The sequence below is a fragment of the Euphorbia lathyris genome, chromosome 5 (assembly GCF_963576675.1).
Source record: "Euphorbia lathyris chromosome 5, ddEupLath1.1, whole genome shotgun sequence".
Lineage (NCBI taxonomy): Eukaryota > Viridiplantae > Streptophyta > Magnoliopsida > Malpighiales > Euphorbiaceae > Euphorbia > Euphorbia lathyris.
In genome coordinates, this window is record NC_088914.1 from 92,555,554 (window position 1) to 92,568,084 (window position 12,531).

The window sequence follows — 12,531 nt, forward strand, 5'->3', positions numbered from 1 at the left end:
AATTGTTCAACAACCGAATGATTTTTGACTATGCTTTAACTGGTGATTTTTATTTAGAACGAGACTCAATTAATGGTTTTTGGTTAATTTAGGGACTTGATTGGTGATTTTAATAGTTTAATATCCTAATTGATTTTGAAATCTTAATTTAGGGAGTGAAACGGGTATTATCCTTTCTTTAAACTTTCAAGTTGACAGAGAAGTTGAAGATGATCAGTCAACTGAAAACACTCCTAATCCATCGCAAAGCAGAATCTATTTCTATTTATCCATAACTAACCAATCTGCTCAATCATTGATTCCATGGCTTCTTCACGGTGGAATCATGACGTGTTCTTGAGTTTCGGAGGGAATGACATAAGAAAAGGCTTCAGCGGCCATCTCTTTGCTGCTCTATGCCGGAGTCGAATCAACACTTTCTTTGACGAGGAAAAGCTGGAATACTACGGGGAAATCGGAGAAGTATGCTTGAAAGGAATCAAAGAATCGAGATTAGCACTAATCCTTCTGTGCAAAGACTATGCATCCTCCCGTTGCTGTTTGGATGAACTTGTTCAAATTTTAAAATGTAAGAAGCCTGATCATGTTTGGGCGATCTTTTATGATGTTGATCCATCCGATGTTGAAGAGGTCAAAGGAAGCTATGGATTGGCATTTGTTGAGCATCAGAAACATTTCAAGAAGGAGAGGATCAAGGAATGGAAAGATGCTTTGCAAGAGGTTTCTTACTTGAAGGGGCTTGATCTATCCCATCATTTAGACGGGTAAGTAGGTTACCTTTAATCTTGTCCTTTTAGATTTTGTTGATCTATCTAATCTCGTTGAGTCATATAATTCCATAGTTCATGCTTGAACAAAATTATAGATAATGAATTTCCATGGCTCATAACGGTTAGCTATCCACATTAATTACTTAATTAGGTAGCTATGTCTTTTGGGGGTGAGTTAGGGCTTATATTCAATGTTGAGTCGCCAGGAAGGCTTAATTCACGCTCTAGATGGTTTTGGCTATGTTAGATTTCCCACAACTTGATGCTAAACTATGGAACTATATGACTCCTCGAGAGTTAGCCTTTATTTACTTACCAGGTCTTGTATTCAATACCCATGGATATTTGGTTCTCGGCGTGAGATTAGAGTGTATTGTAATGGTCCTGTCTATGTTAGATTTCCCACAACTTGATGCTGAACTATGGAATTATATGACTCCTCCAGAGTTAGTCTTTATTTACCAGGTCTTGTATTCAATACCCATGGATATTTGGTTCTGGGCGTGAGATTAGATTGTATTGTAATGGTTCTGTCTATGTTAGATTTCCCACATTGCTAAACTATGGAACTATATGACTCTTGGTGAGTTAGCCTTTATTTACCAAGTCATGGATATTTGTTTCATGCTCTGGATGGTTTTCAGCATGAGATTAGAGAGTGTCTTCTTGTATATGTGAGGCAATTCTCACCTTTGGGATGAATGAGACCGTTGTTTACTATAAGTCTAACAAACTATGTGTATATATATGTGTATTGCTCTTAAGTAAAATATATCAACATAGTCTCTTTATCTACATGGTATCCCATGTATTCTTAGTGTATTACATGGTATATAACATTTTTTAAGGGATAAGAAGTTAACAAAGGATTGGAGAAAACAATTCACTGTACTGTTGTTCTTCAGATATGAATTATAGTAGTTGACTAGCTTTGAGTTCTGTTTGTTCTCTATTCAATCATTTCTCTAGCTTTGGGTAAATAATTTAAACCTCTCTTACTTTGACTGAATACACTAGTAGAGTCTTATATTTTAGAACTTTTTATTTATTGGGATTTAAATAAGTACATCAAGCTTATTGTTAACAAGTGGACAGTCAGTTTTATTACAAAAGAAAAAGGACTTGTATTGACACATGATCACGAATCATTCTCCGGAGGAACTGGGAATTTTTCAGAAAGTTTCAGATATTCCACCAATAAATCCACCTGGTCCAGATTCCCTTCTCTAACATTTCCAACAGCCCATTCAGCTGTCCGGAAACCAGCAAAAATAACTGGATTCTGAAGCAGAGAATCACCTGAAAGCACACCATCTACACCTGTCTCTTTCAGACACCTCTTTGATTGCCTTCCCATCAGCTCGGAACTTGTTAAAATCTTTCTCAACTCTGGTTCGGAGAATTTGTTTCTCAATTGTCATCAAAGTAGTCAATTTTATTCTTTCCCTCTTGTTAAAATAATTACATTTTCATCGTACTTGTAGGCATGAGGCAAAAAATATCAGTCATATTGTTGAAGTGATAACAAGACGAGTAAACCCAACAATGCTCAATGTTGCAATGCACCCAGTTGGCATAGAATCTCGAGCTAAAGAAGTAATTTCATTAATGAATGAGTCAGAAGATGTACAAATAGTTGGTCTGTATGGAATGGGAGGCATTGGCAAGTCTACAATAGCAAAAGAAGTTTACAATTCAATCCACCATAAGTTTGTAAGAAGTTGTTTCCTTGAAAATATTCGAGAAGTATCGAGTTCCAAAGGTATTGTTCACTTGCAAAGGCAACTTCTGTTTGAGATATCTGGGACAAAGCATGAAAGGATAGAAACACCTGCAATAGGACTGAATTTGATTGTCGGAAAACTACGTCTCATCAAGGTTCTTCTTGTACTAGATGATGTTGATGAACTTGATCATATACATAAAATTCTCGGAAACTGTGATTGGTTTTTTCCAGGAAGTAGAGTAATCATAACTACAAGAATGAAAGACTTCCTAACTCCATCTGAGTTTTATTATCAGTATGAGGTTGATAAAATGGATAACAATGATTCTCTTCGTCTCCTAAGTTTACCCGGTTGAAGGTTATATTACTTCTGCAACGAAGATGGTGTACTATTGTGGGGGAATTCCTTTAGCTCTTGAAGTTTTGGGTTCTTCTTTATGCGGCCAAAGTCTTGCAGTGTGGAATAGCAGATTGGAAAAGCTCAAAGTGATTGCCAATGATGATATTCAAAGCAAACTTCGAATAAGTTATGATTCTCTTAACGAAACTGAACAACTTATATTTCTTGACATTGTATGTTTCTTCATCGGGTACGATAAGGAGTATGTGCTGAAGATACTAGATGGATGTGGTTTCTTCCCAGTTCAGGGCATCAGTACCCTTATGCGGAGATGTCTTGTCAAAGTTGGCTCTAATGATAAGTTGGTGATGCACAATTTGCTTCGAGAAATGGGAAGAGGGATCGTCCGCCAAGAGAATGCCATAGATCCCGGGGAGCGTAGTAGATTATGGGATTATGAAGATGTAGTAGATGTTTTAACAGATAAAATGGTAATAGAATGATTGCTAGAGCTTCTGATTTATGTTACTAATTATCATTTCCCTTCATCGATACGCTTACCATTTAGACTGACTAATATCATTTTACAGGGTACAACTGCAGTAGAAGGCCTTGTTTTGAACGAGCCAGGATTAAAACACACATGGATGACCAAGAGTTTCAAGAAGATGAAAATGCTAAGGCTGCTTCAGCTTAACTATGTTGGCCTAAAAGGAAGTTACGATCATATCTCTACCAAGTTAAGGTGGTTGTGCTGGCGGGAATTTCCTTCGGAATATATGCCTTCAGATCTCAGTCTCAAAAATCTGATTGCTCTTGATATGCGACACAGCAGCCTAAAACAGTTTATCGAATCAGGACAGGTATATCGCAGTAACATTTAATTTTTCTGATAGTAACTTGCGTAGATAGAGAAACTAACATTTCAAGTGTTTTACTATTTTGCAGTCGGCAACAAAACTGAAATTCCTTAACCTCAACCACTCTCACGAGCTTGTTGGAATCCCTGATTTTGAGGGCTGCCAAAGTCTCGAGAAGCTGATGCTAAAAGATTGCACTAGATTGGAAAATATTGGTGACACAGTTGGACTTCTTTCTAATCTTCTCTTCTTGAATTTTCAAGATTGCAAGAGCCTTAAGAATCTTCCAGGAAGTATAGGTGGACTAAAAGCACTTGAACGACTTGATATGTCAGGCTGCTCCAAACTTGAAGAGCTCCCCAACTCGATTGGAAACCTAACTCACCTAACATTTTTGTCTTTGGAAAACTGTGAGAAACTTGGGCATCTTCCGGGAAGCAGCAGCAACAACAACAACAACAACAAAGCCTTAGTCCCGAAATGATTCGGGGTCGGCAACCATCATATAAAACCGTGAAAATCAAGTCGTGTCAGCGACACAGATTCGCTCCCTCCACTCCGTCCTATCCACTACCATATTTTCCTCAATTCCCAATAAACTCATATCACTTTCGATCACCCTCCTCCAAGTTTGCTTAGGTCTTCCCCTACCCCTCACCACTGCATCCCTTTGCCACTCTTCGGTTCTCCTAACCGGCGCATCAAGCGCTCTACGTCTCACATGGCCAAACCACCTTAGTCGGTTTTCTCTCATTTTATTCTCAATAGATGTGACCCCTACTTTTGTCCTAATTATTTCATTACGCACCCGGTCCTTTCTCGTGTGACCACACATCCATCTCAACATACGCATCTCCGCCACCGACATCTTATGGATGTGGCAGTGTTTCACTTCCGGGAAGCATCGGTGAGCTAAAATTACTTCAGGATCTAAACTTGTCTCGCTGCTCAAAACTCGAGGTATTGCCCGAATCATTTGGATTTTTGACTAGCCTCATTTCCTTGAATTTAAGAAACTCTGAGAACCTTAAGAGTCTTCCAGAAAGTATTGGCAATCTAAAGTCGCTTGAGAAGTTTGATATGTCAGGCTGCTTGAAACTTGAGAACTTGCCCGAGTCTACTGGATATTTTGATTCCCTTCTTTCCTGGAACTTGCAAGACTGCAACAATCTAGAGAACTTCCCTAGCAACATTTTCGGGCTAAGATCACTTCAAAGACTTAACATGTCAGGCTGCTCAAAACTCAAGGAATTGCCGCAGGAACTAGGGAATATGGAATCCTTGGTTGCTCTTATTCTTGATGAAATTGGTGTAAATTCTCTGCCTGAGAGCATCAGAAAAATTAAAAGGCTCAAACATTTGAGTTTGCGCGAATGTCCTCTTATCTTTTCACGTGGAAACAGTTCAGATATTAGCAAAATTTTACCATATTCTCTAAAAAAGTTGGATCTCAGCTACTGTAACATAATGGATGGTGTGATTCCCAATGCTCTTGATGGATTTTCTTTCTTGAGAGACTTGAAATTATGTGGAAACAAGTTCACAAGGTTACCGACTAGTATATGCAGTCTGCCAAAACTTAAACTGCTTCACTTGAGTGACTGTAGAATGCTTCGATCTATACCGCTGCTACCTTCAAGTGTTCAGAACATAAATGCTGAATACTGTTCATCATTGGAAAGCATTGATCTAAGGAACTTCGACGGAGATTCAAACTTAGACCTCGAGGGTTGTGTAAATTTAACAAATATGGAAGGCTATTTCAACACGGAACCATTAGAAGTTAAAATTGCTGAAAAACTTCTTGGAAGCTCAGTCTCTGACTGGATTAGAAATTTTTCAGTGCGTAAGATAGACAATCATGCAAAGGCGGATAAGAAGTGTCCTCCACAGGTATTAATTGATTCCTTTCCTTTCTGTTCTCTGTTTCTGCCTTTTTCTTTCTTTCCTTATGATGACGTTCTGCGCAGGCTGTTTCCGAGATGGGTATGTACAGCATTTTCTTACCAGGCAGTCAAATTCCAACATGGTTCAGCCATCAAAATGAAGGTGATACTGTGTCCTTGAATGTTCCTCAACTCGATCCGAGTTCAACCATCACCGGAGTTATTACATTTGGTGTCTACGCATGGAAAGGAAACTGTGACGTATACAACTGTGCACCCTACATCACAATCACTAACAGAACCAAAATGTTTCAATGGGCATATAATCCATTAGTCACCTTCTTTTCAAGTGATGTTGAGCAAGATATGAGTTGGATGTGCTACTGGATGTTCGACAATCACAAGAATGATGCTGATCGAGTCGATACAGGGTGGCGATTTAAGGATGAAACGGAACAAGGGGATGAAGTCGAGTTTTCACTTGACATGGGGTTCGGAGTTGATGTCAAAATGTGTGGCATCCACTTGCTTTGCCTGCAGCCTAACAACCGTGGCTCGCTATCAGATGAGCTAGCAATGGTTTCTTCTGCAACATCCAGACATCAAAACAGGTTCGACTTTAGTTCTTCTGAAACGTTAACAAAGGAGAGCGATGGAGAATTAACATTCTCATGTGACGACCCACCTGATACTGAGGAACTTGACCAGTAAGCATTCTTCTTTATCTTTTACCAATTCTTCCATCACTTGATACAGACACAATAAATGAAACAATTGGCTCCATTCCCTTTCTGGTTCCTGACAGGTGGTTATACTATAGGAGGGAAAAGTTACACGAAATGAGTTTAATGAATAAGAGAGCATATGAAGACTGCTAACTTCAGGAGCAGTTTTACTCTCTGCAATTCCTTGTGTCCGAGCTTGATAATTGGTAATGATGATGAATATCCTGTTTGTCTGATAATTTTCCTGGATGATTTTTTGAACAATCAAATGAGCTTTTCTTTTTCTGATTTTCCCTATTTCATAGATCTTTTAAGCAGATAACAATACAAAGAAAGATAGCAAATTTCTTCTAGTAATGACTAATGAAAAGATTGGAAGTCACTTGGGTCTCTCAAAATAAACTGAAACAACTCAGTTTTGGGGGAATCCTTTGCCCATTTGATATTAGTTGCACAAATTTAAATTTGATTTCAAGCCTTTTCTAAGATATCTGATTGGGAGTAGTGCTAAGTCTTTTTTTTTTCTTCTGGTATGATCTATGGTTTTCCGGGATTAGCCTTACAAATTGGTTTTCTAGTATTTCAATTGAGAGATAAGGTACAAATTTGCGTTATTGTTATTGGGGGAGAGTGGATTTAGCCTTCACGTATAAAATAGTGCAATTTTAGACAGGGCAATTTCAAGCATCATTAACAGAATATGGGTTTTTCTTACATCTGGCATTTCATGTTTTGGCCACTCTACAACATCCACTGTTCTGGCCACCCAATAAGGCATGAAATTGCACATCTTCTGCTAATGAAAAAACTCATATTCTATTAATGAGGCTTGAAATCATGGTAAATGTTAAAATTGAAATTTTTTGTACGTGGAGACTAAATCCGCTCTCCTCAATAATCATACGGCTAAATTTGTCCATTATTCCTTCTATTGATGATTCTGACTTTCCAAGGAAAGCCAAAGTGGCTGATGTTTGGGGAAATTCTATTTGGAATCTCCCAGACCCTAAATTATTGCAAATGCTTGGCAGCTGGTGAAGTCTTTTTCATTGAACCAGAATAAGGAAGACCAGGTTTTGTGGACCGCAGTGGCGGATGGATCCAGAATTCACTTACAGAACTGCTGGACTAACCAGGGCTCGTTATCAGATGAGCTAGCAGTCATTTCTGCTACGACATCCAGACATCAAAACAGGTTCCAGTTTGGTTTTCCTTATGTGTTAACAAAGGAGAGTGACGGAGACATAACATTTTCGCTTCAAAATCCACCGTTCACTGAGGAACTAAGCAAGTAAGCATTCTGTTATATCTGTTGCCATTTACTAGCCTGTTTTTCCATCATTTGATACAAACAATAACCGAAACAATTCGCTCAATTTCCTTTCTGTTGCCTAACAGGTGGACAAAATATAGGAACCGAAAGCTAGACGAATTGAGTTCGATGAATAAGAGAGCGTACGAAGACTGCTAAGTTCAGGAACAGTTTTAAAAAACTGTAAGTTCTTCAAGACTGGTTCTTCTCTGCAATTCCTTGTGTCCGAACTTGATAATTGGTAATAATGAATATCCTGTTGTTTGTCTGATAGTTTTCCTGGATACCGTACCGGGATGAGTTTGTAAACAATAAAAAGAGCTTTCTTTTTAATGATTTTCTCCCTCTTTCATACATCTTTATTTTTTTTGTAAGAAGATAACATACAAAGAAAGATAGCAAATTTCCTCTAGTAATGACTTATGAAAAGATTGAGGTCACTTATGTCTCTCAAAATAAGCTGAAACAACTCAGTTTTGGGGTATCCTTCGCCCATTTGATGCTGATTGGAGCTGGAGGTAGATACACAAAATTGAATTTGATTTCAAGCCTTTTCTAAGATATCAGATTGGGAATGCTGCTAAGTTTTCTTTCTGGTACGATCCATGGGTTTCTATAGACCCAAGAAATTGAAATAAGTCTTATTTATTTTGGTGTGTTTTAGTTCTAAGCACTGTTGTAACTTCAGTTAGTTATTCGGCAGGCGGTTGTATTTTTATTTCTTTATATAATGAAGTTTGAAGGGAGAGAAGTTAAGTTCCTTTCCACAAAAACTTTACAGGAATCTGAGGTTCTCTCAATGATCCTCATCTATTAGCAACATAGGTTCCAAAGGCACAAGATCGAAGAATAAGAGACCCGATTTAGATTGGAGTCTAGTAAACAATAGATCCATAACTCAATCTCAGACTTCGGGCCATATCAGTTTCCGGGATTAGCCTTACAGATTTGTTTCCTAATATTTCTATTGAGGATTCTGACATTCCAAGGAAAGCCAAAGTGGCTGATGTTTGAGACAATTCTGTTTGGAATCTCTCTGATCCTAAATTACTGCAAATGCTTGGCTGTTCAGGAATACTAGATTCTGTGTGTCATGGAACTGTTTGAACTAAAAGTTTAAGCTAATAGTCAAAGGTCAACTTCATATTAATATCTGAAACCGTGGATTGCATTGACAAAGGACGGATCCAGAATTCACTAACAGAGTGGTCAACCGATATTTTGTAGGTGTTTTTACAGAAAAATTAAAGCTCCATTCAAAGTTTCAATTTGAGTTTTCCGACGAACAGTGGATCTTCAAACAGAAAAATTAAAGCTCCATTCAAAGTTTCAATTTGAGTTTTCCGACGAACAGTGGATCTTCAAGCCCCCTAGATTGGTAACTGGGGAAAGTTTTCTATTTCTACATCATTGGGCACAGTTTTATTGTCTGGTTAGCTCTTTAATGCCCCATGTCTATAAAAGCTAGAATAGCAAAATGGAACTGTACTATTGCACGCATCTTAAAAAAGTAAAACGACCAAGATCGGGGTATGCGATTATAATATTAGAGAAGAAAATGTTTTATAGTTGAATAAGTAAGAAATTCTTTTTTAACATGTTTTAATCTATTTTGTGAAGTATGTAATAACATTCTAAGGCACGTGTAACATATTTTCCGCATTTGACTTACTTTTTTACAACCGAATGATTAATTCATTACATTTTACGCAAGTTTAGAGGGTTAATTGCACATTTTATGCAAGTTCAGGGAGCTATCAAGACAGTTTGAAAGTTCAGAGGGCCAATCAACAATTTTGGACAAGTTCAGATGGCAAATGATGTATTAAGCCTTTTCTATTTCTACATCATTGGGCACAGTTTTATTGTCTGTTTAGCTCTTTAATGCCACGTGTCTATAAAAGCTAGAATAGCAAAATGGAACTGCACTATTGATACAAGATACAAGTTGTGTTTTCTGTTAAAGCTTCAGTTAGAAGATTGGCCTTCTTAGTTGTTATCTATTGGGTTTCGAGAACTAGAAATAATGATCTTTCTTTTTGGGTGAATTGCGCTTATGATGCTGAACTTCAAAACCGAACCTATAGCTTCTGAACTTTATACTTTACTAACATAACGGACCATCCAATAGCTGGTAACTTTTCATAATAGAACTTGTACAAATGATATTCTGAGCAACTTTAATTATTGATCTTTTGGTTTTGAGTTTATTTAAGCGTTGTTTAGAGAGAGATAGAGAGAAATATCTAATAATTGTGAGTTGAAAAATAAAAAACGGTAGTTCCACGGGAAATATAGATCTAAACAACTTTAGTTCTTAGTTTTTTTTTTTTTTCATTTTGAGATCATAATTGGTCATTTTAACGTGGTCAATGTTAGAAAAAAACTATGATGTTAGTAAAGTATAAAGTTCAGGAGTCATATTCGGTTCTGAAGTTCAAGAACTACAATGAAAGTAATTACAAAATTCAAGGGTCAAAGGTGTAATTTACCCAACTTTTTTTTCGATATATTAGTTGTGTTCGGAAACTGTTAGAACAGATTTCTTCAAGTGTTAAACTTCAAACTTTTGTACAGAAACAGAGAGAGAAATAGAGATAGCTGTGTATGAATGCTAAATTGATAATTTTTGAATGTTTTTATATAAAAATCGGATAATCTAACCTGTGCCATAAGGCACATGTTTATTTACTTTTACTTTAATGCATTAATTGCTTTTTAGGGCGGTAAATAATTAATATAACTTCCTTTTTAGTTGTAAATATATATAATAGTCCTTGAACTTTTTTTAGCCATTTTTCTTCTTCTCCGTCATAAATTTGTAAATTATTTATCCAAATTTTTATAATTCCCACCTTGCAATTAGCATTAGATGAATGGAGATTTAGATGTAAATATTGTAAAAGGTATGTAATTAAAGTTGTTCAATATCATATTTGTTACGGAACAGGTTAAATTATCCGATTTAGTTAGGATTTAGGATTTTGATACTCCATCCATTCCATTATATAGGTCATTCTAGCAAATTGGTTTTTTCCCTAAATATAAGTCATTCTAAGATTCCAATGCTTATTGTCCAATAGTGATATGAGAGAGAATTATTTTTTATATTGGTACATGTGTTTTCTAATATTCCAATGCTTATTGCCCAATAGTGACATGAGAGAGAATTTTTTTTAGTTAACCAATATATTTCTTAATTTGTGTGAAATACCCTAGAATGACTTATATAATGGAATGGAGGGAGTATTATTTTTATGTAAAAATATTAATTGTAAGGTGGATAAATAATAGGGATAAGGTACCAAAACAGGCCTAAGGTTTTTGGGGAAGTACCAATTTAGACCTCACGTACAAAATATCACCAATATGGGCTTAACGTTTACAAAAAAAAAAAATTAATGCATATACGCTTTCCAAACTCCATTAAAAGCCGAGTTTATTTTTTTCATAACAGTCACTCTATTTTCTATTTCTTTCACTTACACGCTCTTCCTCCTCCATCCTATTGCATGGAACTGAAAATTTTAGGACAAAATTACCTTTGAGATAATACAACTTTCTGCAAAATTACCAAATGAGTAAGTGCTTATTATTTTTATGTGAAAATATTAATTATGTTTTATTAATGGCAAAAAGCATAATTAAGTCCCTCAACTTTGGCTGTTTTAAGGATTAAGCTTCTGACCATTTATTTTTCCACATTGAACCCTTAATCATTGATTCTATTATGGATTGGTCGCTTATTTAACTTTTTCGTCGAGTTTGGACTGCATACATCGTTAGGGTGATTCGGCTTGTTGACATGAACAAATAAAAATAAGAGTTCCTTGACTAGGAGAGATAAAAATTAAAAACTAAAACGAAATTAGAGTCGGTTTGTGATTTTCAATATTAGAATCGTCAAATCGATCTTTTCAACTCCTAAACTCGACGGAAAATTTAAATAAGGACCAAATACATAACAAAATCAATAATCAAATGCTCAATATGGAAAAAATAATTAATTAGGGGATTGATTCTTAAAACAGGTAAAATTCAAGGACTTAATTATATTTTTTACCTTTATTAATAGTATATGATTACCTAGAAAAACTAAATATTAAGAGGTATTAATTATACCTTAACCTATGCCATAAGGCATAGGTTAGCCGGACCGTATAAAAATATTAAAGTTTCGTATACAGTTTCTATATAAATTTTGATACAGATCGGGTAACGGGCGATAGTTTTCAATCGTAAACTACCAAAGATATTCTCAAGCTCAACTTGAAGGAGCCGTGAAACCCCCAGATTTACAAGCTAAACTTGAAGGAATTAGAAATCCCCATTGTTAAGAGGGATGAACCCTAAAAACACTCTCAAAGAGAAGATATAATTTGATTGATAAAAAGTTGCTCAATCCTTACAAAATGGGGGTTTAAATACATCCCCCTAAAGATAACAAAAGGACAAGGACTACCCCTATTAGGGTTACAATAAGGTTATCAACAAAAGGATAAAAAAGGGTAATACGCCCCGACAATCAGTATAAGGTACAGGTACGGAGTGTCAGGGTTGTTGGTGAATTCCTTTGGGAGGAAGTAAACCTGACGATCCGCCCAGGAATAGCTTGAGGATCCGCCTCTCGTAAGCCCCAGTGATCCGCCACTCTAGTGCCCCTCTTAGGATCCGCCAGGATGTGTCAAGGATCCGATGTGCCTAGGATCTGCCGGTTCTAGTGAGTGATGAAGAAAAGAAAACTTAAATAGGCAGAATATATATTCTTCCTTGTTTAAGGAAGGAAAACTTGCAACTATCCTTCCTTAAACAAGGAAGGAAAGTTCACTCCTTGTAAAGGAAGTAATCTCTAGGACCCGCCTCAGTTATTCAGCCGGTATACGCCATTAGGTGCGCATATTGTTCGTATTGC

The 12,531-nt window shown here is 36.5% G+C and overlaps 2 protein-coding genes across 2 annotated transcripts; both read left to right on the top strand.

Annotated features, from left to right (window-relative positions):
• The first annotated feature begins 237 nt into the window (after positions 1-237).
• Positions 238-4,502, top strand: LOC136229841 (disease resistance protein RPP2A-like). Its single transcript, XM_066018723.1, has 4 exons — positions 238-764; positions 2,255-3,327; positions 3,427-3,699; positions 3,785-4,502. The coding sequence occupies exons 2-4, from the start codon at positions 2,878-2,880 to the stop codon at positions 4,178-4,180; spliced, it is 1,119 nt and encodes a 372-aa protein (XP_065874795.1). The 5' UTR covers positions 238-764; positions 2,255-2,877; the 3' UTR covers positions 4,181-4,502.
• On the top strand, positions 4,502-9,322 carry LOC136229840 (disease resistance-like protein DSC1). Its single transcript, XM_066018722.1, has 6 exons — positions 4,502-5,589; positions 5,667-6,289; positions 6,388-6,513; positions 7,339-7,598; positions 7,706-7,802; positions 8,847-9,322. The coding sequence occupies exons 1-3, from the start codon at positions 4,777-4,779 to the stop codon at positions 6,458-6,460; spliced, it is 1,509 nt and encodes a 502-aa protein (XP_065874794.1). The 5' UTR covers positions 4,502-4,776; the 3' UTR covers positions 6,461-6,513; positions 7,339-7,598; positions 7,706-7,802; positions 8,847-9,322.
• The last annotated feature ends 3,209 nt before the right edge of the window (positions 9,323-12,531 follow it).

Coding starts and splice junctions, on each gene's coding strand:
- LOC136229840 (XM_066018722.1), top strand. CDS start 4,777: ATGTCAGGCTGCTTGAAACTTGAGAACTTGCCCGAGTCTACTGGATAT. Junction 5,590..5,666: donor ATAAGAAGTGTCCTCCACAG/GTATTAATTGAT, acceptor CGTTCTGCGCAG/GCTGTTTCCGAGATGGGTAT. Junction 6,290..6,387: donor GATACTGAGGAACTTGACCA/GTAAGCATTCTT, acceptor GGTTCCTGACAG/GTGGTTATACTATAGGAGGG.
- LOC136229841 (XM_066018723.1), top strand. CDS start 2,878: ATGGTGTACTATTGTGGGGGAATTCCTTTAGCTCTTGAAGTTTTGGGT. Junction 3,328..3,426: donor ATGTTTTAACAGATAAAATG/GTAATAGAATGA, acceptor ATCATTTTACAG/GGTACAACTGCAGTAGAAGG. Junction 3,700..3,784: donor AGTTTATCGAATCAGGACAG/GTATATCGCAGT, acceptor ACTATTTTGCAG/TCGGCAACAAAACTGAAATT.